This window comes from Pan troglodytes, chromosome 2 (genome assembly GCF_028858775.2).
Source record: "Pan troglodytes isolate AG18354 chromosome 2, NHGRI_mPanTro3-v2.0_pri, whole genome shotgun sequence".
Classification (NCBI taxonomy): Eukaryota; Metazoa; Chordata; class Mammalia; order Primates; family Hominidae; genus Pan; species Pan troglodytes.
In genome coordinates this window covers 192,471,058-192,498,713 of record NC_086015.1, presented here as the reverse complement: position 1 = coordinate 192,498,713, position 27,656 = coordinate 192,471,058, and the positions used below count along the sequence as shown (strand labels likewise).

Genomic DNA, 27,656 nt, shown 5'->3' with positions numbered 1-27,656 from the left:
TCTAATTTGCACTGATTAATCTATATATGAACTGCCAAGACAAGTGTTGAATATAATATTTTGAAAGAAGTGTTAACCAAACAGAATAGTCTACAAAGAAGAGACAAGCTCGTTAAGGACTCTGGATAATGCATCATATTTCAAAATGATTGTGGTCACTGGGGTTTTGTCTCTAAATACAAAAATAAAACTACTATCACTACCTTTTAGGAGAGCACCTGCCTTTATAGAAAGTGTGAATATGTGAACTAGGAAATTAATTTATTTGGGATAACCTCAAAGGAATATCTAGCATCAAATCTATACATTTCCAAGGAGAGAGGTTTGGGTGCAATGTCCAGAAAAACCTTCTACTTGTTGCTGTTGCTCAGTAGTGGAATTAACTGCTTTAGAAAGCAAGGAGTTCTGGGCTCTTGGAATGTTCACACAGAAGCTGATTTTCCATCTGCTGTGCATGCTCTGGTTGAGGGCATTCCTGCAACCTCAACCAAAGGAGGCTAAACTACATGACCTTTAAGATCCTTTCTAATCTCAGATTCCGTGAAGAGTGCTCAGACAATATTAAAGAAAAGAAAAGGAATTTCTGAGCTGCACGGGGTAAGCATTATGGGCAGGACACGACAGACAAGTTGGTGGTTCAGAACACTTGATCTCAACGCATCCACAATATATCATGATCTGTCATATCTACCTTAAAAACATAGGAGTTAATTAAACTGGGCTTGCAAATTCCATTTGGCTTCACTGAAAAGGGGACTGAGATATTTACTAAGAGCTTTTTAAAATCGAATATAAAATAGCACACGAGATACAAGGTCTAGGTTGAGAAGCAGTCTCAAGACTTTATTCCTTATATTTCACATTGGCTGCAGGCCTGCAATGAAATATGGCTCATTTTTTTTTGGTCTTGGGCTTTGAGGCTAAAGAGAGGGTTTAGCAGAGGATATCATAATTCCTTTTTGTGGATACAGAATTACCCTAAGCAGTTGCCAAAATCAGGTAGAATAAGACAAGTATTGGTCGACTCTCAGTAACTCCAAGGCCTCAAATAGAGTTTTTCCTTAGCTTCTGGGGAACTGGTATCTACAAGGAAATCAAGAGGCCTAGTCCCCTAACTGCTTTCGGAGCACGTTGTGGGAGGTGCAGACCAAAGGTGAGTTTACACATCAGTGACGAAAGTTTCCTGCCACTAAGCATAAGAAGTCACTCATGAGCAGCGTCCCTAAACCACAGCTACAGGATGTGGGCACAAGCCCTTGTATAATTGTTGGCCAAGAGCCAATGAGCATTCATCCCTGTGCAAATACCTTGGCTTTTTTATGTTGTTGTTAACCTTTGAAAACCACAGGCATTAGTCTCTCTCTTTCTTCCCCTTGGCACAAGTCATCTTCTTTTCTCCAACTTGGTCTCTTGTGTGTAAAGAATTTCTGAGGAGCTTTTAAGCCTAAATTTAATACTTTTGCCCTCCCCCTCTCCTGCCCCACAAAATGCCAGCAGAGGTGAAGCTGCCTTACAAAATATCTGCTGGCTCTGCCAGCTTCCGCAGCTTTGTTTGGGCTTTTTTTATCAGATAGGAAATCGGAGAGCTCTGTAAGTGTCCTTAGCCTTTAAGAAAATGATGGCAATTTCTGGAAATTCTTCCCAAACGACTGTGCCCTATTGTTTTCCCACTTCAAAATTATCTCAACAACTATGATACATCAATTCAGATGGCATGTCTTTCCCATGGAATACAGATATTATATTGGAAAGAGCAGTGGGCTAGGGATAGAAATTGGAAAATGTAGTCTAATCTCAGTATTTCCAAAAGTTCACCATCTTCTTTTTGAGAAATGTCTTTCTAGTTTCTAGGCCTTTGCTTCATTTTCTGTGAAATAAAAGCACGGAATTGACATGGTTTTTCTGCCTTCTTATCCCCAGAACTCTATAAACTGGCTTCCTAAGAAGGTTTAAACAAAGGCTGAATAAAAAATGGACCTCAAGGCAAATGATTCAAAAGTGCCAACTCATAAGTGAGCTTCTCTTTTCTGCCTTAGATGACCTTAAGATGACCAAAGGTCAGGCCTCCAAACAGGCCCAATTGACCACCGAGGAGTGAGTCCTGGTGATTGTTTAAAAGTCCTCCTGTTGTGTTAAAACATCTATCTGCTTTGAACTTTCTCACCCTCAGAACTGCCTACGATATATCAGAAGATAGTGAGGCATTTGTCAGTGGAGCTGTTCAAGCAGTTTCTGAAATAAAGCTTATCAGAGATTTTTCAAGTGGAAATTCCTGAATGAGATAAAGACCAAATAATGAAGACCTCCAACCATGACATTTTGGTTATGAAATGCTTTGTACTCTACTTAATGTATCTTGTGTCTACTCCTATTATCAATCAAACTCATCATGCCATTTGCTAAACTGTAGTGGTAAGTTCAAATGATAGTCTGATAAAAACTCCAAGTGTACACATAGGTCCCCTGGGTTGTGGCTCCCTGTTGAGCTTAAGGACAAAGATCCCAAGTAAGAGCACCAAGTGTAAAATGAGAAAACCATAATCAGTAGGTCGATGGTAATGAAGAAACAATTTCTGGAGGAAATGTAGTTCCCTTGGATGTTTTCCCACCTTCTGCTGCAAAAGTCACATCACTCTCTAGGCAAATACTCAAAACTTTCTGTTTAATAAAAGAATTTAACCTCATTTCATTGAATCCTCACAAGATCTTTATGAAATATGCAAAAGTAATATAATTGTCTCCATTTCGCAGAAGAGGAAATTAAACCTTAGGAAAGTTAAGGAAATTTTTCAGGGTCTCCCATGATTGATCCAACTCTTTCCTAAGAAAAAAATGGGTCTAATTAACTAAGTGCTAGCATCAATTATTTGGAAAATGATAGGGTCACCGGCCTTAAAAGATTATGTCAATCATTTCTCCAAACGGTATCATACAGCAATTCCTCTCACCATATCGACTTTATCTAGTCTTTCCTTGAACATACCAAGTGATGGTGGGCTCACTGTTTAAAGAAGCAACCCATTCCATCATTGAAAATTTATAACTATAAGAAGTTCTTTCTTATCTTGAACTGCTATCCAAATTCCTAAATCTTCTCACCCTCTGGTCATAATACCGCTTTCTAGATCCCATTTATCAATTAAGGGGATAGCCTATATATGACAGTTTTTACAAAATGTGAAGGGAATTCATAAAGACCCTCTTGTCGTCTCTGAGTTAACTCTTTATGCAAAACAGCTTTGATTCCATTAAATGCTTATCCCATTGTTACAGACTGGCTCTCAGAACTAAGAAACATCTCCCTCCTGTCATCCTTTCTGAACTGTTTCCATTGATGATGGTGCACTGTGTCCTTTAGAAGGTCATTTGGGAACAGTCTGGCTTAGGTTACAAAGGGGACAAATGTGCAGAGAGAAGTCGATTGTCAGGCTGATCCTTAAATGGTAACTCAAAAGAATGTGCTGGACATTTCAGAGGCTTCTGCCAATAAATGCCACTATCTTGAGGCAAATGGGGATTTTCGGGCAGCAGTATTATAATAATTTGCCAATTATGCCTGCTTCAGAACCAGTGCCAAAACAATCCAACGACTTTTCATTCCACTACTGTTGACAGGACAGCTATGGATTTCAACATTTCCTTTTACAGTCTGAATAGAAGTTCCCTGCCTTGGGGACTATAACAATATTTGCCATCATGGGGGGAAGAAAAAGTGGGTGCTGTAAAGGCAGAAGAGAGGGAAAGAAAAAAAAATTAATGGAAGTAAACAAAGACAAAATAAAATAAGAGTTATTCAAGGTTTAGGGTTTGAATGTCTGCATTAAATTGATGTTTATAAATATATCAGAGGACAAATCTTCGAAATTGAGGAAGCAAGCTTTTCAAAGATAAGACTTTAAACTTCACATAAAAGTCAAAAAAAAGTTGGCTGGAATTTCAACTTAAACATCAACAAAGATGGTCAATTTTGAGTCTTGGGAAAGGCAAAAACTTATTGTAGTAATGTCTATGTAGTCAACATTCAAAGCTTTTTTTTCTAAATAAATTTAGATAAAATAAGACTCTGAAAGAAAAAAGAAAATAAACTTGAGAGATGCAAACATATGAGATAATTTCCTGGGTTGTTGAAAATTAGATCTAAGTCGGGAAGAGACAAAGAGGAAATAAGAGGGAAAAGAGCAATGACAATAGAGAGTTAAGACAGTGTTTTTGAAAACATGGTCTTCAAAACCCTCTGCGATCCATGGACATTCCATATGCAGCACCTCTGAGGCCTAGAAAGAAAGATGCCTGTGGCATTCTCATCTTCACTCCAACCGCATTGATCCGACTTTTATCTGCTTTGTATATGCTGCTTCTACAAAAGATTTCTTTAGAAGAAAAAGGTCTGTTATTAAAAAATATATATTTGAACAAAAGATGGCATAAGTAAATGAGCTAGAAACCAAGTGTAGGATAGATTGAAACAGTCAGCCTTGGAGTAGGGATTCCATTTAACAGGCTGTGGTAACAATTGGTTGAGCAGAATTAAAAACCTGATCTAATAATACAGCTATAAGAATGGAAAGGAGGAATACATGAACAATTTTGATATGAGAATGAGCTTCAAGTTTGACATCTGGGCATCGGAATACAATGCTAAGCCATATAGAGATGTGATCATATATAGGATGTCATGGCAAGGAATTTAGAGAAATCAAAATTGACAGACTTCAGGGATGGATAACTGGGACCATATAAATACCACAGAGAAATCCAGGATTTTAATAATGCTCAATTAAGAGGCCACTGGGACACTGATATATAGATGATTAGCAGTCAGAAATGCAAAACTGAGTCTTGGAATAAATATTGGGAATGGGAATATAAATTTGGAAGTCATCCTTATCAAGTGGTAGCTAAAATACTAGAGACAGTGAGACCCCAATGAGAGAATAAATCAGGATAAGAGGGCTGAAGACCAAGACCTAAAAAAAAAAAAAAAAAAAAAAAAAAAAAGCCTACATTTAGAGAGCTGAAGCAACAGGACTTAGAGTCTTCTTTCCTGAGTTGATGATCAGGCACTCATTTGATAACAGTATTTGATAAGCTCAGCAGCATTTATTTTCTAGTTTTAAGAAAATTTGATTATTCTTATATGAGGCCTAAAGTGTGTATCTATCAGTCCAATCAAGCTTTTAAATTTTCGGAAATACTAAATTTCTAAATCATAAAGCGTCATTTAAAAATAATTAATTGTTTCAGTCCAAAAATAGCGTGGGTCAAACTGGAATTTTCAAAGTGACATATCTATGGATGATATACTTATGGTACCAAAAAGACTCTCAAAAACCAATACTCCCACGGGCAAGGGAATAGCCAAGTTTGTTGCGGTTTCCAATGAATGACATCAGCCCTGTGTAGGTCTCAATCAAAATGGGTTCAGTTAACACCATCAGTTTCTTTCCTCTTCCAGATCCAGTTGAATTCTTGTGGGCATTCTGGATAGCTGGAACAAGCTTAGACATGAACCCAGACAACTGAAGAAGAAAAAAAGAAGGCACGAAGTTAGTTACTGTAGATTAAGTTGAGAGATACTCATCTCTCCAGCCAGTCTTCCCAGAAGTTGACTACTCTCCTGGGGCTGCAGTTGTTCTTACTTCTTAAACATAAATGGTTAAATTTATCTCTATTAAGTTAATTCAGTTAATAACTGTGCTTAACTCCATTAAGACTAACTTTCCTCAGGCCCAATTTTGCTTCTTAATGTCAGAAATAATATGTAATTTTTTCAGTTTGTTTATCATCCACATAAGTCTACCAAGTACCATTTTAGTTTTAGCTGCTTTAATATTTTGTTAGTATACAAATAATTTGCATCGGTATTATTACTGTAAACTAACTCTCTTTGTCATTAATAGATGAAAGGGCATCTGAAATTACTTAAGAAATATTGATGAAGCGCCTACAACAAGTTCCAGGGACATTTTAAGTTGAAGAGACAGGCAAAAAAACCCCGCTGTCATGGAGCTCACATTCTCGTGATTGCAGACAAAAAATATTCATAAAAATTTTGAGGGTGACAAATTCTAGAAGGAAAATAGAATGTGGTAAAGGGATAAAAAGTAATGAAAGTTAGAGTTACTTCACATACTGTATTCAGGGCAAGTCTTTCTGAGGAGGTAAAACTTCAACTGAGACCCACAAAATGAAAAAGAGCTAGTTATGTGAAGAAGAAATTCCAAGCAGAAAACACAGCACCTGCAAAAGCTGTAAGGGAGGCATGAATTTAGCTTCTTCAAGGGACACAGAAAACGCCTGTTAGACAGACGTCTAGGGATCGAAGGAAAGAGGTTGAAGCACTAGGCATGAAGAGTCTTCAGGGCCATATTAAGGGCTTTGGATTGATGTGATTTTAGGAAGGAGTTCAATGTTGTATGCTGCTTTTTACAAATAATAATAATCCTAGCTACTGTGTGGAGTCAAAAATAGAATGCTCTTAGGGCTAAGAATGGAAGCAGGAAGACAAGATGAGTTTGGAATTCACTTCAGGAGTCCAGGCAAGATACGATGGTGGCTTGGACAGTGTAGCAGTGGAGACCATCAGAACTGGTTAAATTAGGGATTTGGGGGGCAGGGGGGTCGAGCCAAAGAATTTGTTGGTGTGATTGAATTTAGGGATGAAGAAAACAGAAGGAAAAAAATGACACCCAGATTTTTGGCCTGAGCAACTGGGTAGATAGCGATATTATTATTGAGTTGAGAAAGCCTAGGAGAGGTACAGATTGGAAATGGTAAGATACAGGGATGGAGAATTTTGTTGCAGACATGTGGTTTGAGTTATCTCACCAGAAATCCTCTTAGAGATTTTCAATAGGCAACTGGATATAGAATCTGGGACCATGAAGAAATATACAGATAAAAAGTCCATGTCTATAAATTTTTCATAATAATAATCATCACAGACCCAGAAGTCAAGAATGATATTCATAAAGTGAAGTTAATAGCCTAAACATGATAGGATATGGGACAGAGAGTAGGAATTAAATTCAGGAAACTCTTGTTGGATAAGATACTAGGCATTGTGGGCAATGTAGAGGGGATCTGATAGGTAAACTGAGGATCTAAATGTTACAGGGATCTACCCAATACCAAATAACTAGTAAATGATTGAGCAAGGGCTTGGACTCAGGTCTCCTGACTTAACTCCTGAAGTCCTCTCTTTATAACATTGCTGTTATGAGCAGGAATTATAAAATTCTAATTTTTAGAAAATTTAGTTTTAAAATTCTGATATTTAGGGAAGAATTCATGTTCCTCATTTGCAAAAGGGAGAAAATATTACATTCATTAATTTTTAAACCATGTTCTTTAGAACACTAGATCTCTTCACAGATTGGGTGGGTACATATAATTTATCATCCAAATCTAAATTCTTTGGAAAAGAAAGGAAGTGCTATGTGAATAATGTTGGGACAGCAGGTACCTGAGGCTTTGAGGAGAGGATGTCAACAAAAAGCCAAGCAGGTAACTTATTTTAGTCTCTTCAATCACATCAGAGCTGCTCTATTTTTATCATCAGTTTTATATATTTGAGTTCCAAGTAAGATTTTACTTCTTTTTAAATGAAAATCACTTGTCTAGGAAACTTCAGCTCTGGCAATCAATGATTTAATCCAAAAAGATCTATAGTGCCGACTCTCCAACACATCTCTCAAAACCAAGCTTAAATCCTGTATCTTCCACAATGCCTTCCCACAAACTCAAGGGAAAAGTTGACCTTTTTTTCTCTTATGTTTTTCCTATACCTATACCTCCACTCAAATATTTCATCTGGTTTTCTATGAAGTAGAGTCACAAATGTGGCTGTCTGTACAGCTAAACCAAAGTTTCTTCACCTTGGGACTATTGCTATTTTAGGCCAGACAATCTTTTGCTATGGCAGAGAATGTCTTCTGCATGTTAGGATGTCAAGCAGCCTCCCTATCCTCCACCCACCAGATACCAGACAGATACCTCCCTGTGTATGGAAGGAAGTCTCCTGTCACAGAGGGCACGCCCATCCAATACCCAGTACTTGAAATCACTTGAGAAGTCACACTGCTGGACAGACTGTATATATCATCCTTGCATAGTTTTTCCTGGAATTATCCTCACAGAGACCCGGTGACTATAAATTCAAGTGTGTAGAGACAAATAAGAAGAGGCAGTAGCTCCTTTTTTCTTGCACAAGAGAGGTTTCTACCCATAGCAATTTCCATCCTCATCCTATCCCATCCCCCAACCCTCCTCTCTGAACACACGCAGATATATGCACACACACAAGTGCACTTTAAACTTAGCTAAACTGAATTAGTCTTTATCGGAGAACATTTTATATACCTTTGTAAGTATGCCTTTGTAAGTATACATTTGATATGACAACCAATAATATCTCATTGGGACACTGGGACATTGTCATATGTCCCCCACGGGCAAAATCACCCTCTCTTGAGAACCACTGAACTAAAGGAAGTATAGGATAAGGCAGAGCTGGTCTTAAGTTGGAACTATGATACTTACATAGCTGTGTGACTTTGGGCAAGTTATCCAACCTCTCTGAATTTTATAGTTCCTTTGCCATAAAATAAGAATATTAATAGTATCAAACGTATCAGGTAGTTTTAAAGATTAAGTGAAATAAAGTGTTTGTATACACGCTGTGTATGGAGGTGTGCACATACATGAACTTGTGTGCTCACATATTATATAAAGGATTAGGAAAGCAGAATGAGATGAGCCTGAAATTTGGAGTTACATTGCAAAGGCCATAAAGGAAGCTTGTTGCCAGGAATCAATAAATAGTAACTGCTTAATCATCACTGACATCATCCTCATCATCATTACCAAACCATGATCTCTTAAAAATCAAAGTATAATTCATCTCAACAATTCTATTGCAACACTCTGGATTATCAGGATGCCTTTTCATAGATCAGTAAATCTTGTCCAGTTGGATTATTGAATGCTTCCTCTGGCTTCATCATAAACTCCTTTCCTTAAGAATCCTCTGTAGACTCAAAATCAAAGTGCTAGAAAGTAAAAGTTGGCACTCTTTCATACTCAATGAATTTGGCATTTCACTGGAGTCAGATGGACTTCATTTCCAGTCATTTCTAGGAGCCCCTTCAAAGCCAGGGGAGGGCATGGTTACAGAGAGACAAGCAGGGTGACAAGCAGTGCATTGAAGGAGAGGCAGACAAAAGGCCAAGTCCCCGAGCTGGCTCTTGAGCATTTCAAGCACCTGAACTAAATCTATGTGACAGGAACGCTGTGTCATCTGATATGAATGCCACCAGCCACATACTTTTCCCTAATAGCTTTTATGCACCCACCTCTGGCTCTCTCTTTTATTTCAGTCCCAAATACAGAGGGTCAGGTTTTAACAACTCCAGTTACACAGGGGCTCTGTGTTGGTTAGGATAAAGTATAGCAGCAGTGTGCGTGGTGGGGACAGGGGGGACGTCGTATTATTCTTGACTTTCCACCAATTATTTACCAGCCGAGTGCCTGGTCCACAGGTTTGCTTTAGGTGCTGTCTGCCAACAGGTCATTGCCTGGAGTCTCAGTTTTCCTTATTACAACCATCACTGGCTTCCTGTTTACACTGGGTAAAGAGACCAGGTTTCATGCCTGTAGGCCCACATTCCTCAGTTGAGCTGGTTTTCTGAGCCTGCAGGCTACAGGTTTCAGCCTCCCTGTGTATGGAAGGAAGTCTCCTGTCACAGAGGGCACGCCCGTCCAATACCCAGTACTTGAAATCACTTGAGAAGTCACACTGCTGGACAGACTGTATATATCATCCTTGCACATTTTTCCTGGAATTATCCTCATAGAGCACCTGTGACTATAAATTCAAGTGCATAGAGACAAATAAGAAGAGGCAGTAGCTTCTTTTTTCTTGCACAAGAGAGGTTTCTACCCATAGCAATTTCCATCCTCATCCTATCCCATCCCCCAACCCTCCTCTCTGAACATATGCACATATATGCACACACACACAAGTGCACTTTAAACTTAGCTAAACTGAATTAGTCTTTATCGGAGAACATTTTGTATACCTTTGTAATTTGCAGCTTTTAAGCATGTTTCCTCTAATTAAAATGTCTTTTCCCACCTTCTTTGGTGCTTAAATCACCCATACCTTGAGTTTCATATCAAATGTCATCAGACTTGTTAACTTTTGGACTTATCTGTTCCCACTTTTGGGCTCCCCCTATTTACAATCTTAGTACTTTAAATTATAATTTGTGAAAGTCTTTCCTGCCTCCTCCCCCTATGCCGTAAGTATCTGTAGGGCAAAATCAGTTTTATTCTTCTTGGTAATCCAGAATATTGCTCATCATGTAATGGTCACTGCCAGGTAAGTACTCAATGAATATTTGTTGAATTGATGTAAAAGGCAAACAAAGGGCTAAGAGTATAAAGTTAAATTTAATTGCTAAAACATTGGTTCATTTGCATGATCCCCTTGAAAAGATGGATAGAAATACAAGAAAAGAGTACAAATGGTTGGTCTGTAGATCATGATGGTTGCAGGGCACTCATAATGCGTTCACTGCTATTCATCAGTTCTGGGTTCAGTACTCATCCTTCCCAGCAGTACTCTCTGCATACTCTAGGAACCCAGCAAAGCGATGGTTAAAAAAGAAAAGGTAAGGCTAAAAGTTGCAAATACAAAGTGGATGAAATAATTGAGGATAATTGAGCCAGGTTTTGAGATACAATATTATACCATATCACATCAATTAATACAAATGTACACACAGTCTCTCTCTTTCTCACCCCCCCTTACACACACACACACACACACACACACACAATTCTTTCAGGCTTATACCCATTTCCTTGAATATTAGGAAACTGGGTATAACATAGAACTATTATTATATGATTTCAGTCACTTAATCCCTCTGAATAACTGTCCTCATTTTTTTTTAAAGAGACAAAGTCTTGCTCTGTCATCTAGGTTGGAGTGCAATGGTATAATCACAGCTCACTGCAGACTTGCACTGCAGACTTGAACTCCTGGGCTTAAGCAGTCCTCCTGCCTTAGCCTTCCAAGTAGCTGGGATTATAGGTAACTGGAATGGGAATACTGGTACATGCCACCATGTCTCATTAATTTATTTTATTAAGTTTTTTTAAAGACATGGTCTTACTCTGTTGCCTAGGCTGGTCTTGAACTTCTGGCCTCAAGCAATCCTCCCACCTTAGCCTCCTGAGTCACTGGGATTACAGGCATAGGCCACCACCACACATGGCTCAAGTGTTCTCATTTTTAAAACAAAGACACCTATCCTTATCTTACAGGAGTTTTATTAGTTGAATTACATGAAAATAGTATTCAAATTGTAATCAATAGATATAAACTATAATTATATAATAGTATACTAGATACTTTTTATGTCTCATAATATTAAAAGCAGTGCCAAAAAGCTACTATTTTATTTTATATTTTCACATTGTTTTATATGAGTAACACAAAGTATGTATATGAACAGATTGGAAAAGTTTGGTGAAGCAGGGAGATAAGCAAGAATGTCTGGGAAAAGGCCACTTGACCACCATATCTGCCAGATGTGGAAGTGGTATAGAGTTAGTGAGATGGGAATAGTATATTTTGACATAGCATTGTATAAACTTTACAGCAATTTTATCAATAAATGTTAACAGACTTAGACATGGCGTAAACTTTAATTTGAACGTAATTATATCTATTAATTCTCTTTCTTTGAGTAGCATCCTGACCCACCAGCCCCATGACTACTCAGCTTTGGCCCAATGTTGTGTAATCTCAAACCTATATCACCAGTTCAGCTTTCTGTACTGAGCTTCAGACCTAAATTTCTAACTGCCTGACAACCAACCCTACCCCAAGTTCTATAGAAACGCAACATGTTTCGAATTCAACATGTCGTAAGCTGAGTCCCCAAACCTACTTTTTCCAGTTTTCTTCAATCAAATTAATGGAATCTCCATCTACCCAATCCTGAAACCTTGTCATCTTTGACTTCTTCATCATCTTCAATATCCTGTCAGTTACTTGCTTTCATTAATTCTCTCTCCTGAATAACTCAAAATCTCCTCATCTTCTCTCCCTTCCTACTGCTCCGAACTTAGTTTAGGCTCTTATATCTATTATCTAAGCCATTATAACTACAGTGGGGACTATGTAACATTAAACTCCAGTTAAACCAAATTACTCTTTATCTAAGAACCTTCTGCATACTCTTATGTACCTCTACTCCTTTTTGCTTGATCCAAACTTCAGTTTCAGTTAATTAGAACTCTTAAAAATATTTGCATTTTTATCTGCCTCCCCTGTTAAGCACTGCCTTCCATAAAGGCAAGAACCTTGTCTCATTTCTGTTGGTATCCTCAGCAACAATCATAATACCTGCATTTTGTTGGTGTCAGAAAATCTCTTGAATAAAGAGATTCTAGATACAGTAGAAGAAATGACTCTGGGTAAGAATAAGTTTGAATATTTTCATGTATTTTAAAATAATAATTTGTTCCATTAGATTGTAAATAATTTAAAAGTGTTGACTGCATAACTCAGCTCTATGTTATTCCCTCCCCGTGAGACAATAGTTTTCTTAAACTGAATTAAATTGCTTCAGTTTTTGATTTAGTTATGCATTTTCCCCATATTCTACTTTTTTCCTATTTCATTCATCAGAGAGATGGAAAAACCAGTTTATTAAACCCTTTTAAAATCTCATGTTTTTGCCAAAATATTAACATAAAAAAATTCTAGATCCCCCAAATTATCTTTCTTCTTATTTATTCTTTTACATTGATATAACTGGGTCTTAATCAAAGCCAATCTTGGAAAATGTCCTAAACATAAATAATATTGTGACATAAAAACCAACAACAAAAGAGAAAATAAGACACAAAAACCTGGATCAAAGTACTCATCCTCTCACATTCCAGATGGAGATCATTTGTTTTCCTAGAGAGCTGGGACTTTGGGTGGCCTTTGAATAAGAAATAGCTTGGCAAATGAAAGTGCCAGACTATTGCTAAAGGAAAAAAAAAAAAAGAGAAAAAGCTTTGGAATAATAATTTAAGGAGAAAAGCCTTAAAGGAAATACACTTAACAGATCCGCGAAGTAGTTTGATTGGCTAAAAGTCAACCAACCAACTCACCGTCTATCATGTTCGTGTGTGTGCATGTGCCTCCCACCTGTTATTCTTACTTCCATCCAGCAAGAGCTACATGAACATCAATTTCCTGTTCAGCCTTTGCTACTGGGAAGGCTAGGGCAAACTCCAATGCTCTAGTCTATTAATTCCATTTGTGGGTATTTGGAAAATAATATTCCATGCCCTCTTTGATATTTTACTTTTCATCTTTATTTTTGCATTATTTGATTGTATTTATATATAACAGAATAAGATAAAGCACAATCAGATGTTAGAATGTGACAGTGTTATTTCTCTGCAGTTTATAAAACTTGTTCTTTAATTCCTCACGCTGAACTTCTTCCTGCAAAGGGCATTCAGGGAATAACCATCTAATGCACAAGGTATGAGGAATAAGAGAAGACTTGGCCCAAGAAATGATGGATGTACCAACTAAGGCAGTTAGTATTTATTTTGATTTACAATAAAGTACAATTACTACTAATTCAAAAATATATATTATTTTAATGGTCGGAACCAGATGTCCTTTAAAGCAGGAAAATGTCTTTGGGAAAATAGGTTATTAAGCTGTTTATCTTGGATTAACAGATGTTTTCGGGCGCCTGTAGTCCCAGCTACTCGGGAGGCTGAGGCAGGAGAATGATGTGAACCCGGGAGGCGGAGCTTGCAGTGAGCCAAGATTGTGCCACTGCACTCCAGCCTGGGCGACACAGCGAGACTCTGTCTTAAAAAAAAAAAAAAAAGAAAAAGAAAGAAAGAAACATAAAGTGTTCTGCATTGTTAACAATAATTTTTGAAACAGAGTTTGAAGATTATGGAACAATGCATTAAAGTGTTATTATTAATAAGAACTTCTAGAAACAGAGAAGTCTGATATTGCATTTGAAGTTCAGGGCAAGAGCATGATGCAAACTCCCACTCTGTCCCCCTGAAGCCCTCGGTGAGTCTGTTCTCATATTCTTGCCTTCAAATAGGTGTTAGGTTTTTCTTATTGGTTGTTTTGTTTTGTTGGCTTTCAGTGGTAAAGAGTCAGGCTAGGGGCTGATGCTGAGGCTTGGGTTGAGAAATTTGAAATAGGAGTGTCCCATAAAGAGTGGCAACATGATCCATATACCAAGCTAGTTTAGTGTCAATAACAGCTTGGAGCCTGAGGGAAACCATGACACTATAAATCCCTGAGGACATTTGCATAATTCTTGAGAGGAACATTGACTTTTCATGGGAGAATAATGTGATTCGAGGTCATTTCATCTATGTATTATGGGGGAATGAAGACTCCACCTAGCCTGTAATCAAATATATGTTGCCTCAAATTCTTTTTAAAATCCCCAGGACCTATCAAGTTAAAATATTTTCACACACATACATATATATTTACACTTGCACGAATAGGTATGTTTAATGCAAGAAACGTAATATATGCCATCAACCACAGAAAGTCTTTACATGCAGATTGCCAAGTTTTGAATTCATAGCAAATAAAGAATTGTAATATTCTGAAATGAATGACAGAATATAAAAGTAAACATAAAAAGGACGGAGAAGGTAAGAATTTCTAGGTCTATAAGCGCACTCATATGTATATTTGGTTTTATTGAAAATATAAAGTTTGATCTTTCACTACATTTTCAGCTCCAGCTGTTTTCCTTCTTGACTACTTAGAATGCCCCCGTTCTGCTTTAGATACCTGGGGGAGGTGAGAGAATAATAGAAAACTGTTTCCTTTAGAAATAAGTCTAATATCTGCTTGATGAGATGAAATTTAAAGACAAAGAAATTGTGAATAGCTTTACACTTCATGGAGTATTTATACACACATCATTCTATTTAACCTTATAATGGTCCAGTGAGGTTGGGAGGAAAGGCAGTGCTCATTATCTTCATTTTAGACATGAGACTACCAAGTCTCAGAAAGACAAGTGACTTAATCGAGCATGACCATAGAACCTCATTGAACTATGCTTTATACTATTCCACACTTCCCTGAATAAAATAATTAGAATGTGATTATATGTGGGAAAGTATATACACCATGTAGGCAATGCATGCAATTAGCAAGGGGAAAGCAGCATGTTATATATAAATATAATGTATATTTACATATAAAAACAGTTTGACTCTTTACTAAAATAAATTATAAACCTATTACCGTTTTTGTCTATATAAATTGCTGGTTTTATTTTATTTTTTTATTTTATTTTATTTTGTTTTGTTTAGGAGTACACGTCCCTAGAAGCACACAGCTCCAGCAACAAAGCTAATCTGAGAGTAATACCCAAGATGCCTCCTACCTTGCAAATTTCAAGGAATTTCTCACTGGTGTATTTCATAGGATGCTCAGTGAAAGTAGCATAAGGAACTTCAGTGGACCATGGGTTCCAGCGGGACAGAAGAGACTGCTCCTCCGGACTCCCCCAGTAGATCCTAAGGCCTTCTCCTTGTCTCCTACAAGAAAGGTGTTTTCCATTAGATTAGTCATTTCCATTTCCAAAAAAAAACCCAAAAAAAACAAAAAAACAAAAAAAATAGAATGTAATACATCAGTCAGCCTTCACATTAACTCCCAACTAGTTCAACTGTTCAAAAGATTTTAGGGGGTGAGAAGAAAAAGGTGAATTTGGTTTTAAAAATAGGAAATTCAAGGTGTTTGGAGGAATTCTGTATGGGAAACACCTACTTGGAAATGTGAGTCTGACACTCAGAACAGTGGCCAGAGCTGGAAATATGGATATTGATGTCACACCAAGATTCTGATGGTAAGAATTAAAAGAGAAAGAGAGGAGGTATCAAAGAGGTGAACAGTAACAGAACAGTTCAGGTGGGAGACAGTTTCAAGAAGAAAGGAGCTGCCATGACAATAACAGTTTCCACAGAAGCAATAACTGACTGAGAAAAGACATGGGACTTCTTAAATGGTAGAACATACACGATTTTTGAGGGGGACGCTGACCAATTCAAAATGCTCTGCGACTTCAGATTCTGAATCTCATTGTCCTCTATTCTCTGCACACATTCCATTCAGTGAAATTGCAGCAACAAACATGTCAAAGCTTGTAGAAAGACTGTGCCTGCCCCTTCCTGTTAAGTTCACAGTCTTAATCCACAAGATGTGGGAGGAAGCCACTCTGGCATAGCCCAGGCCTGGTCATTTGGTAAACCTAAGTGCAGAGCAAGAGAAAGTAAGCTTGAGAGAACAGGGAGAGAACTCATGGTAGAGGAGTGTGGCCACATTGAATAACAAAACCGTGTTTCTGAGGCCTCTTTTGCATGTGTCCATCAGAATTTATGATTTGTGGTTTTAGGTATCTCTGAATGCAAAGAGATGCCCAGAGGTTAAGCCATACTCAGGTGCCCTGCATTCGACAAGCTTGGAAACTAAGTTGCCTGTAATACTAAACAGCCCTATGGAACTTCATGGATGTCTCATTTTGTCTAAAAATTAAATCCTGGGATTTCTGGAACGAAAAATCAGAGCTTAATTGTGGTGCCTTCACAAAACTGTCACTTCCTGTATTAAGGAAGGATTCCTTCGGGAATGCTGTTATGGTTTCTGAATGTTTATCCATGTGGAGATTGTATAAGCACAATTTCACACAAATGCATATAACACTCTGCTCCCCAACTGGTTAATACCTGAACTTTTCTCACAAAAGGAAAGTAAGAAAAGTCCCTGAAACATTCTGCTGGCCAGTTCTCAGATTTTTGATGATTATATTTGAAAACTGACACCCAACTTTTTTTTGTACTTAATCCTTTGCCCAAGAAGAAAAATGAAAAAAAAAAAAAAGTATATAGGAAAAAAAAGACAGAGGAAAGAAAAATATTGAGAAGAATAGAAAAATAGAAGAAAAATATACCTCTAAAGTTTTCTTTCTCCCTCTCCTTCTCAGCTAGTATACTGGCATTTATTATCCCCCAGTACTTTTTTTCTGGCCTGACAATAAACTCTAAACTCAATGAATATTCTATGAGTGCCGGTAAATGGAGCATTCTGGATTGAGTCCATTAAAACAACTTGCACAATGGAATTATTTACTGCTTCATATGTCAATTTATGTGCTGGGTGCAATTTTGCTTTTATCCAAAGGGGATGAAAATCTGCCAAGAGAGCTTGCCTAATAAGTACACATTATATTCTTTTACCTTAGGGAAACCTCAAATGAAGTTTGAGCATGAAATTCAAGAGGGACCCTATTTCTAAATAACCAGTCAATGTGATTATAAAAAGGACCTTTCTCAGAGATATAGTATACTTCCAAATATACAAGTTCAGCCAACCTTCTTTCTTGAGCTCCAGAGGTGAAAACTAGGAAGATTAATCTGAAGCTAAGTTATCACTCCAAGGGTGGGGCTTCTCAGGCCATCCAACAAAGCTGTTAGTATTACAGTGCTATGAAAGACGATCATCTTCTCTTTTGTCAAACACCATTAGAACAATCGTGGAGACTGCAGATGCCTTTATGACCAGAAATACTTTATTTAATAGTAACGTACTCACATGAAAGAAATCCTGGGAGGCGACAGAGTGGAGTAAAAGTTCAGTGAGCTGGATGTCCGGGAGTCCTGTGATACAGTCTCGGTTTTGACACTTAACATTGCGTGACTATGGGCAAGCTTATTTCTCTTTCTGAATTTCTTTCTGAATCTGAATCTGAATCATTTCTCTTTCTGAATCTTCTGAATATGTCTTCCCATATTTAGAAAAAAATATGACTTCCTCATCTGTTCTTTAGAATCTCTGTATCGAGACATTCCATGACCTCAGTCATGCTGTGTGAATAGTGTAGGCAGCTATGGTCATGATGCCAGTAACGATCATCTGGTTGCGGACATACAACATCCATAAGCAGTCTTGGGGTATGAATTCTCTAGTTCAGAAGCATCTAATTAGCCCCACTGAGCAGAACAAGTCCTCTACTGCAAAGGTCACAGCAAGTACTATCCTATCATTCCAAGAGGCTTTCAGGACCTACCACAACATTTTACAAACATGGAAAAGCACAAATCAGCTATTTCTCAGTGGAAATGCAGATAAGGTTTATAAACTGTAGAATGTGAGAGCTAGAAGGGCTCTTGGAAGCTATAGCCCAGTGCTTCCTTTCTGTGGATGGAAAAAACTGAGATTCAGAAAGTACCAGAACTTTCCCAAAGCATCACTACAAGACAGGGATGAACTGGCAAGAGTCCTGGTTTCCTGAGACCTCATTCAGGGGTCTTTTCACCGTTCTGGGCTAAGGCTACAAAATATATTCAAAGCTAAAGCCCTGCTATTGCATAACATAGCCTTATTTCCAATAGACACAAAGTTAAAAGAATTGCTCTGAGGAGGCTGTCGTCATTCATGGGTGAAAAAAGCCTGCCTACGGATCCCAGTCAGTTATCAGAAGAAAACCTCTGTCTCAAAACAAACTATGCATTCTTAAATATACTCAATATGAGCAATTTTGAGACTATAGGAAAATAAGGAAGCACTGGATGTGAAGGAGACAATTACAAACGAGTTAAGTTGTCAGGGTAAGAAGATTGGGTCTTTGGCCAGGTGCGGTGACTCACGCCTGTAATCCCAGCACTTTGGGGGGCCGAGGTGGGTGGATCACCTGAGGTCAGGAGTTTGAGACCAGCCTGGTCAACTTGGTGAAACTCCCATCTCTACTAAAAATACAAAAATTAGCCGGGTGTGGTGGTGGGAGCCTGTAATCCCAGCTACTTAGGAGGCCAAGGCAGGAGAATCGCTTCAACCCAGGAGGCAGCGGTTGCAGTGAGCCAAGATCATGCCACTGTACTTCAGCCTGGGCAACAGAGCGAGACTCTGTCTCAAAAAAAAAAATGAAGAAGAAGCCTGGTCTTTCTCACTGAGCTGCTATGATGGGTTAATTAAAGTCCTAAGTAAAGGTTGCCAACATCAAATTATCAAGCAAATAAATATTTGGAAGTTTTCTTTCTGAAATTATACTCGGTATAAATCATGACTTTCACTAGCTTGTGTCTTTGGGCATTTCACACCACCTTTCTGATCTTTGGGTCACAATAATTTTGTGAAAAACAGGAGGATAATGGACGATAAAAAGTTTTGTTTCTGTAAGGCACTGTCCCACTAGCATATATTGAGTGTCTACTATGTACCATACTACCCACTCTGTACTGTTAGAGATCTTATATTTTTTATTTTATTTAACCCATATAGTAACTTTGAGCTACTTTTGAAGACATAGATGTAGTTACAGGAAATAAGTTAAAGAATATGACCAGACTTAATCGTATCATCAAGTCAAGAACCACTAGTGAAATGTAATTTTTAAAAAGGGGCAGGGAAAGGAAAAACACCAGAATCACTGGACATAAACAAAACCAGAGAAGCAAATCTCTAGCACAGAGGAAGTATTGGGATGTTTTATGCTTGTCTTCACCTATTGATACCTCTTCTTCCACCTGTGTCCGGGTCCAAGGATGCTTCTTATGTGTCAGCTACTGCTTTCCATCAATGTTTTCATATGTAAGATTTCTACTTGAATCTAAATCCATCGGAAAAACTTCCATTCAGATAGCTTAAATAAGCTCTTCAATTCTCTTTTCTTCAGTCTGAATAAGCCTAACTTCTTAATTATATTTTCTGATGGGTTAAAAGTAATCTTTTAAATCACCTCAGAGCCGATCCTCTAAAACATTCCAAAGTTCTCTATTTTCAATTCCACCATTTTCTTAGCACATTCTCTATGCAGGGTATAGAGAAAGGAATAAGGCTCAGTGCCTGAACTCTGTAAGCCCATGATCTGACAATCTATGAGCCGATTTTACTATCAATTTGTTCCCAGACCTCAAAAAGCACAAATAGAAACTTGCAGGTCTCATTTCAGAAATAGAGGATCACTTATTTCAATTATTCCCACTTTCTATCCTCAAGGAAACCAGCTGGATCTGGCCTCCATTCCCACAGTAGTGGAAGTAAGAAGGACAATGTACTCTTTACTTCTAGTAAGTTCCAAAGCCTCCCAGAAAGGGGCAGAGGCAGGGGAAGGGTCCCATAAGGACTTGGCGGAAGACGGTTTGTAATAGTCATGGATGTTTAGGATTCTAAACTATCTGAGTTGGAAGGCCTTTTGGAGAGGTCAGTTTCTAGTTCTTTGATTTTATAGATATGTAACTGAGACTAGAGTTTTCAAAGATCACAGTTCTTACTTTAGTCATGTTAATTACATGTTTCACTCAGTGACTCAGATTCAGAGTTCTACTCAAACACCGTTGTTGGCAGGATAGAAGACCAGAGCAATTACTACTTTAAATCATCATAGCAGACCAATAGAAGTTTTGCTTTCTACACACAAAAAAAGCAAAGACATGCTGAAGGGGTGAGTTTTATACAGTAGAAACTGCTCATACTAGCGGCAAAGCACACAGTCATGAAAAACAAATATGGCTTAACAACACGAAAAGCAGCTGCAGGTTGGAAGAAGGAAACACATTCTTTGATAACCAACTTTGTAAGAGAATAAATTATTTTTGACAGGAAAGACTCCTCTCCTCTAAGTTGTTTTTAGCTGAGCTAGAAAATATGCCAGTCAGTCCTCAGTCTGAGTTAATATACTCATTCCGTGCATTCTTCTTTCTTCAGAGAGAAGCCACATGTCCTCTTGCATAGGGCAACATAGCTGGCTTCCTCTCCCTGGACTTCTCACTCTCCTTCTACCCTGGCCTCCAAAGAGTCTCTGTTAAGGCACTAACCTACCTGTTAGCAAAACTGAATGAGGACACCTAGCTCCCTAGAAGGAGAGATGGCAGCTTTCATTATTACCTCCATCAGCTGCCCCTCCTTTCTACTCATCTCAAGTCTCAAAGCTCCACCACAGAATTAAAAACATAGCTCGAGGCACCAAACCGAGATTTATGAGGAAGCACAGACATTAACTCTTGCTCTAAACGCAGGGCGTGTGCTTGTAAGTATGAGTGAGCAAACAGAGGGAGGCTGTGAGTGGGAGGAGGCGGGCGGGCGAGGGGGAGAGAGCAACTCAGAACAACATGATCTATTTTCTTAATGTCTCCTTTCCCCCTACCTTAGAGCATGTATTGTTGAAAGGCAGCCTTCTAGGCCCATGAAATGTTAGTCTCTTGCTTATTTAATCTGGACAAAAGCAGGGACAGAGTTGGCACCCTGGAGGGTATTCAATGCTCCTTTGCTCATTGAATGACCTCAGAGGAAATATTTTCCATGACAAGAACCCAAAAGACGCTGGCACAGAGTCAGACAATAAGATTTGCAGAATGTGTTTACATTCTCTCCATGTCCCCAGGCTGTTCCAAACCCATCGGCAGGTGCTGCCTTTATCTGCTCTCTTTGCTCACCTGGCTCCCTCCCAGAAGTTTCCAGGGCCTTTAGCTCAGTGAGATTAACCACTTACTGGCAAGGGTAACCAAGAAATTGTATGGGTTATATTACTTGAGGCAGAGGTAAGTAATAAATAAAGCAGATCGGCAATGTTCATAAAAAAAAGATTCAGGGGCATTGTGGTGCCATTGTAAAAACCTTGAGTGAGAATTAGAAGGCCTGGGTTCAAAGGACGGATCTGCCACTATTCAACTGGGTAACTTGAACATTTTACTTCTCCGGGCTCCGGGGATCCATCTGTAATATCAGGTAGTTAAAACTAGATCATTTGTAAGGTCCTTTCCTACCCCCAATAAATTAAGATCTATGCTGAAAGACCAGAATAATTTGTGTTATGCTGGTTAGACAAAAAAAAAAAAAAAAAAAAAAAAAAAAAAAAAAAAAAACAAGAGTTAACCCAAGGGATAACTTAATGAATATGAGAAATTCTCAGAAGGATACTAAGACCTGAACGTTCCTCTCCTAAAAGGTGAAAAAAAGTGATCTTAACCTGCAGAAGAAAAGACTTGAGGTTAAATCAAGAGCAGAATTTAGATCAAGTGAGAGTGAATAATTATAAAAAGGGTTACCAAAAATGGTCACGGAATCTCCCAAACTGAAAGTCCTTAAAAGAGATGTTTATCTGCTTGGGAAACTTTAAATGTGCTTGTCCTAGAGGTGGTCATGTTCATAGCTGAAGAGAGGAAGACAAAGTTTCCAAACCAAAGGTCCAACCTAAGATTTCATGACTCACAATGTTGGAATATATGTGTGTTTGTGCAGTAAATATTTATGCTGAAATAAACATGGCTGCTTACAGTGCCAGGTACATAGAAACCACTTAATGAATTTTTGTTTAATGAAGGTGAACGAATGAGTTTACAGACCAAGTTAGGATGCCTGTCAATTTGAATGTCACATTATTCCATTTTTAGAGTGTTACATGTTATGGTAGTAAGCTCCCTGGACTGGTAGTCAAAAAAAAATGTGGCTCAAATCCTTGCATTTATAGTCACTTTCTTTGTGGTTTAGACTGGGCACTTTTCTGGATGTGCCAATTCCCTCCTTATAAAATAAAGAAGGCACTGGATTGGATAGTGTCTAGAGGACACTCCAACTCTACACGAACCTAACATGTTTGACCCATCAGAGCAGAGGATTACCAACCTTTGGGTTTCACTTAAATAACACAGAGAAGTATTTTTCCTCAGTGAATTAATTTGGATGAAAGTCTTTCTCAAACTTACATACTTATTTTCTTATACTAAAAATAGCTATTTTTAATTACTTATTAAAGTTATCAAAAAAAACCCAGATTTTAAGACCTAGAAGGGAGTTATTATTCATCATTTATGTCCCGTGTCCTTGACTCCTTAAATTTACCAAATATAGACTGAAATCTAAATGTTACCCAAATTAATACTCAAAACCCTTATAATACTTTCCTATACTGCTTCCCTTTATGAAAGCCAGCTGTTGTATATGAAGAGTCAGACTATTTGCCTAAAGCTCTAAAAGATTCCTGACTGCTAAGTTTATTGGTTCTTATGTCAGCTGTCTCCTCCATCACCATCAGGCTGCCATTTCTTGCTGCTATCAACATTCCTGACTTTAGCTGCTCTTTTTCTAATTTGTTTTTTCGAAACTTCTATTGACAGGGAAACTAGGAACATACTATTATTGGGGTCATGGGCAAATGATAAAAATATCCTCTTTCTCAGGCCATTTATTGTAAGGAAAATGCAACAAGCTATTAGAAAAAGCTGTGTTTTCTCAGATGCCATTTAAATGGAAAGCTAATCCAATGAAGTTGACAATAAATAACTTTTGAATAAAGGAGAAGAAACTGGATGCTACTTTAAGTTGTGAGCATCTAAATGGCCTATTTGGAGTCCATGTCTGTCAGAAAGAAACAAATGTCATCCTAGGATTAAAAGTGATAACTTTCTTTCCACTGATGAGGATGACATGAAATGTTGTCATTGCTAGAGTCATACTTTGGCAGACACTGGCGTTGTCATATTCTGTACACGGAGCCTCACACCCTGATCCATCCTTCAAACCTTTTAGGGTATAACTCCCTCAATAATGAATAATTAATTTAAGTGGGAACATTTTAAGTAAATCCTTCATAGAAATCCTCCATGAAGTCCAGGGAAATTGCTCCGGATACAATTGTGATGAGGATTCAGAAGAAGGAACAATCTCTCATAGTTAAAGGTATCAAAAAAGGCTTCATTCATTCAATACGTCTTTACTGATCTTTGACTTTGTACCAAGTGCATGCAAGGACCTCGAAAGATATAAAACAAGCCTTCCATAAACTCAGAGCAGCCTAATGATTTTATAAACTACGGGGCCTTTTAGCTGGGGTGATGGATATAAGGCTTTTGATGAGAAAATAGCATTACGTACACTGAAGACAGGAAATCATAAGAACAAAGATCCACATAAGAAAAATTGTATATGTGCTATGTGCCACAATTTGTATGTTTGTGGTGATTGTATTTATGTCCAGTTGAGCTACATGTGAGCAAGCAGGGTGAAGTCAGACAGTCCAGAAGAAATCTACAGAAATTGGTAGAGGTTGCAGGGGAGGGTGCTGTGATTAAACAGAAAAGTGCATGGTCCGGAGCAGTCTAATCCTAACATGGAAGCTAGTGAGGAGTTACTGAGGAGTCAGTAGGGTGTGGTTTAATTAACTGAAAAAATTCGTCTCTAATTGCCAGATGCAAAACTAGAGAACGAAGAGGCATAGCGTGTTCAGAGGTGAATGGAACCCGTGGCTAAGCTGGATGCCCTCCTTGGTCTCCAGGCCAAGAGTGGGGCTGGGCCTTGCTATCTGTCAGCCTCCTGCTGGGTGTCATTAAGAAGACTAGAGGCAAACACAAAAGCGGATAAAATCAAAGATTGGGTGGTAATGGTGATAACGGCAGAAGAATTAAAAAAAAGGAGGAAAACACTATATGAAATATAACCTTTATCTTCAACAGATTCAATGATGGTTGCCACTTCACTGAGTAGCAGGTTTACCAATCTTGCTGCACCTTAATTTTCTGTTAAGTGGAATTAGTTGTATTTTTCTCAAAAACATACTATAAAGTGTTAAATATAATTTAAAATGTGAAGCCTCTAACAGTGCCTACTAGGCATTCAATATTTGCTAGCTGGAAAGTGTCTTACAGAACACAAACTTTTTTTTTTTTTTTTTTTGAGATGGAGTCTCACTCTGTCACCCAGGCTGGAGTGCAGTGGCACGATCTTGGCTCACTGCAACCTCTCCCTCCCAGGTTCAAGTGATTCTCCTGCCTCAGCCTCTTGAGTAGCTGGGACTACAGGCGTGTGACACCACGTCTGGCTAATTTTTTTTTGTATTTTTAGTAGAGACAGGGTTTCACTGTGTTAGCCAGGATAGTCTCGATCTCCCGACCTCATGATCCGCCTGCCTCAGCCTCCCAAAGTGCTGGGATTACAGGCATGAGCCACCGCGCCCAGCACACAAACATCTTCTCATCCATTATCTCATTGTTCTTCATAAATTGTTGATACCTGAAAATTAGAAAGGAATTATGAAAATTCTAAAGGCACAGAGCTAGTGAGAGCCAGGATTTACAACCAGATATTTCTGACCCAGAGATAGAACTCTGACCTGGATTTCTGGTCAAGAGCCATGAGCTCTACTGGTAAAGTAGGAATGTTGAGGATATCTGAGGGCTGGTTAACAAAGGGGACATTTATTGGCATTGCTGGCAGAAGTTGCCTACTCCCAACAGTGCTCAGATTCTAGGTCTGGACCAGGAATATGTCTTCAGTGACGGAAGTGAAAAGCCAGATGCAGGGATCTGGAGCTTATCTGGCCTAGCTCTGGTTCTTCTTCCTACAAACAGCAAAGCAAATCTGGCAAGAGGAAGAGTAAAATCTTAAGAAGGATAACATTAAGCCTGCTTTCTTTCCAGTTCATTACCCTGGCACTAAACCTGAGTGGGAAGCATATAAGAGGATTGAAAAAGACACAATAGAACTTTAACACTATTGACACAACTCTTTTTCTTCTTTTGAAAATTCTTACTTTCTGTAATGAGCATGTATTATTTTTACATGGAAATGATAACCTGCATATTTAAGATGTGTCATCTGTCTTAAGAGCGAGGCCTAAATGTTCCAGGCAATGCGCTAAGACATCTGCATACATGAGCTCACAAGATAGTTTTATAATCTCTATTTTACAGATGAGGAAAGTGAGGTCTAAAGACATTAAGTAGTAGGTGCTAGATCAGGCACTAGATTTTAGGTCTCTTGATTCCACATCCCCTGATAATCCCATGGTATCCTATGGCTATACAGGACAATGAAGAAAAGAAGCATTTATGCTAACCAATTGTTTGCTTTCCCAGTAAGCATACACGAAGATAATCATTATAGAGTTCACTTTTTTATGTGTGGTCTCTCTTCACCTAAATTAATCTACTCTCTACCTTGCTCTATAGTGTCACTCCAACCAGCTCAGAAAACTAAAGTGGCTTCCAGTTGCCTGCCTACCAAATTCAGAAACAGTTTCTCAGCCAGATACACAACCTTTTGAGTAGAATTCTAGCATGCATTTCCAATATCCAAAACCACAACCCCTCACAGCTCCAACCAAACCATTCCACTTCCTGAGCCTGTCTTAAAACATTTGTGATAACTTCATCAATATGAAATTATTCTATATACTAATGTTACATCATCAAATGAACTGTGAGCTGATCAAGAATAGGGTCGATGTCTAAATCATGTTCATGGCCCCCATGATATCCATTTTGCAGTTCATGGTCAAATCGGTTGGACATGAGTAGACCCATGATCTTTACTGTAAAAAAAAAAAAAATACACAACTCAAAATAAAACAAAAATGCCCATTCCTCAGAGCAGAGTCATCTGGCTCCAGCTGCTTTTATTTTTCATTAGTCTATATTTCTGAGTTGTTCTGTTTAAAAATGAGATTTTAAAGTGTTTCCTGTTTGTTTGAGGGAGATGAGAGAAATCCTTCATCAATTTTGAGGGGTATGTAACAGATATTTCGAGAAATGCCCAGGATAGAAAAGAGTTGTACGTTTGCATGCATATAGTATATGGCTTGCTTTGAAAGTGTTTTGCCGCAGATGCTGGCATGTCACATCTATGTTGAAGGCTTTCCGTGCCAAGAGGTTGCCAGGTAGACAGAGGAAAGAGCTTCTCTTACAAAGCTACCAAGAAAAATGCTACACAATAAAGGAAACATTTTGAGGCAACTCCCTTCATTATGAATTGGTACATTTGGCAAATCACTGGCCTCAGGTTTGTGTAAATTTTTGTCTCTCCTCTTAAAAGGAAGTACTTTTGAGCACCCTAAAAAAACCAAGTTTCAGCATGCACAGAATAACTAAGTAAAAAAAAAAAAATTCTCAGAAAAAAAAAAACAAACATTTTTCTAAATCTCCTGTTTCCATTTCCTCTCAAGAGAGGTTGGGAGTAGATGGTCTGGAATACATACACGGGCAGTTAGACCAGTTAACACAAACTTCTGGCCCCGCTCTCATGGCCCTTGAGGAAACCATGGGTCTGCCCAAGAAGGTGGTGGGTACAGAAGGCTCTGCTTTCCCCACTTTTGGAGGAATTTGAAATGGAACAAATTTCAAGAGAAGATACGTGACACACTCATTTGTTTTCTCTTTCAGCTCATGACATTTCCTGAAGAAGTTTATGATATTTCATACAGTAAGTTATATGACAAAGCAAACTTCCACACACATACCCTCTAGGTTTTCCACACACACACTCTCTAGGTTATGGCCCTCATGAATCATTCAAACTGTTGAGCAAGGGTTGGGTATTCTGTGGCCCCTTCCCTGCCAAAGTGAGTATATTCTACCAACCACAGGTGAAACTCAGACAACAAAAATCCCATGCCACTGATGAAGTACTTTGATGTAGTAAAAGAAGTCTTAGAGGTCAGAGGATGCAGATCTGAGTTCAAATCTCAGCACCAGCATTACTGTGTGACCTTGGAGAAGTCACTTTAACACTCGGTACGTTTCCTCCTCTGAAAAATAGAGACAGGAGACATACTCAGCAGAGCTAGTGCAAGACTGTTACCTAAAGGGTC

General features: G+C 38.4%; 1 protein-coding gene across 3 annotated transcripts in view; it reads right to left on the bottom strand.

Annotated features, from left to right (window-relative positions):
* Positions 1-818: 818 nt before the first annotated feature.
* Positions 819-27,656, bottom strand: part of TPRG1 (tumor protein p63 regulated 1) — a 117,926-nt gene continuing 91,088 nt past the window's right edge. The window contains exons 4-5 of one of the 3 annotated variants that reach the window (XM_001159958.6): positions 15,465-15,618; positions 819-5,519 (exon numbers count right to left, since the gene is read on the bottom strand). In XM_001159958.6, the coding sequence (XP_001159958.1) occupies positions 5,325-5,519; positions 15,465-15,618 (349 nt within the window). In that variant the 3' untranslated portion in view covers positions 819-5,324. Of the gene's footprint in view, positions 5,520-13,563; positions 13,898-15,464; positions 15,619-27,656 lie in introns of those variants that run through there. The other 2 variants (XM_054681328.2, XM_054681329.2) reach the window with 2 other exon arrangements.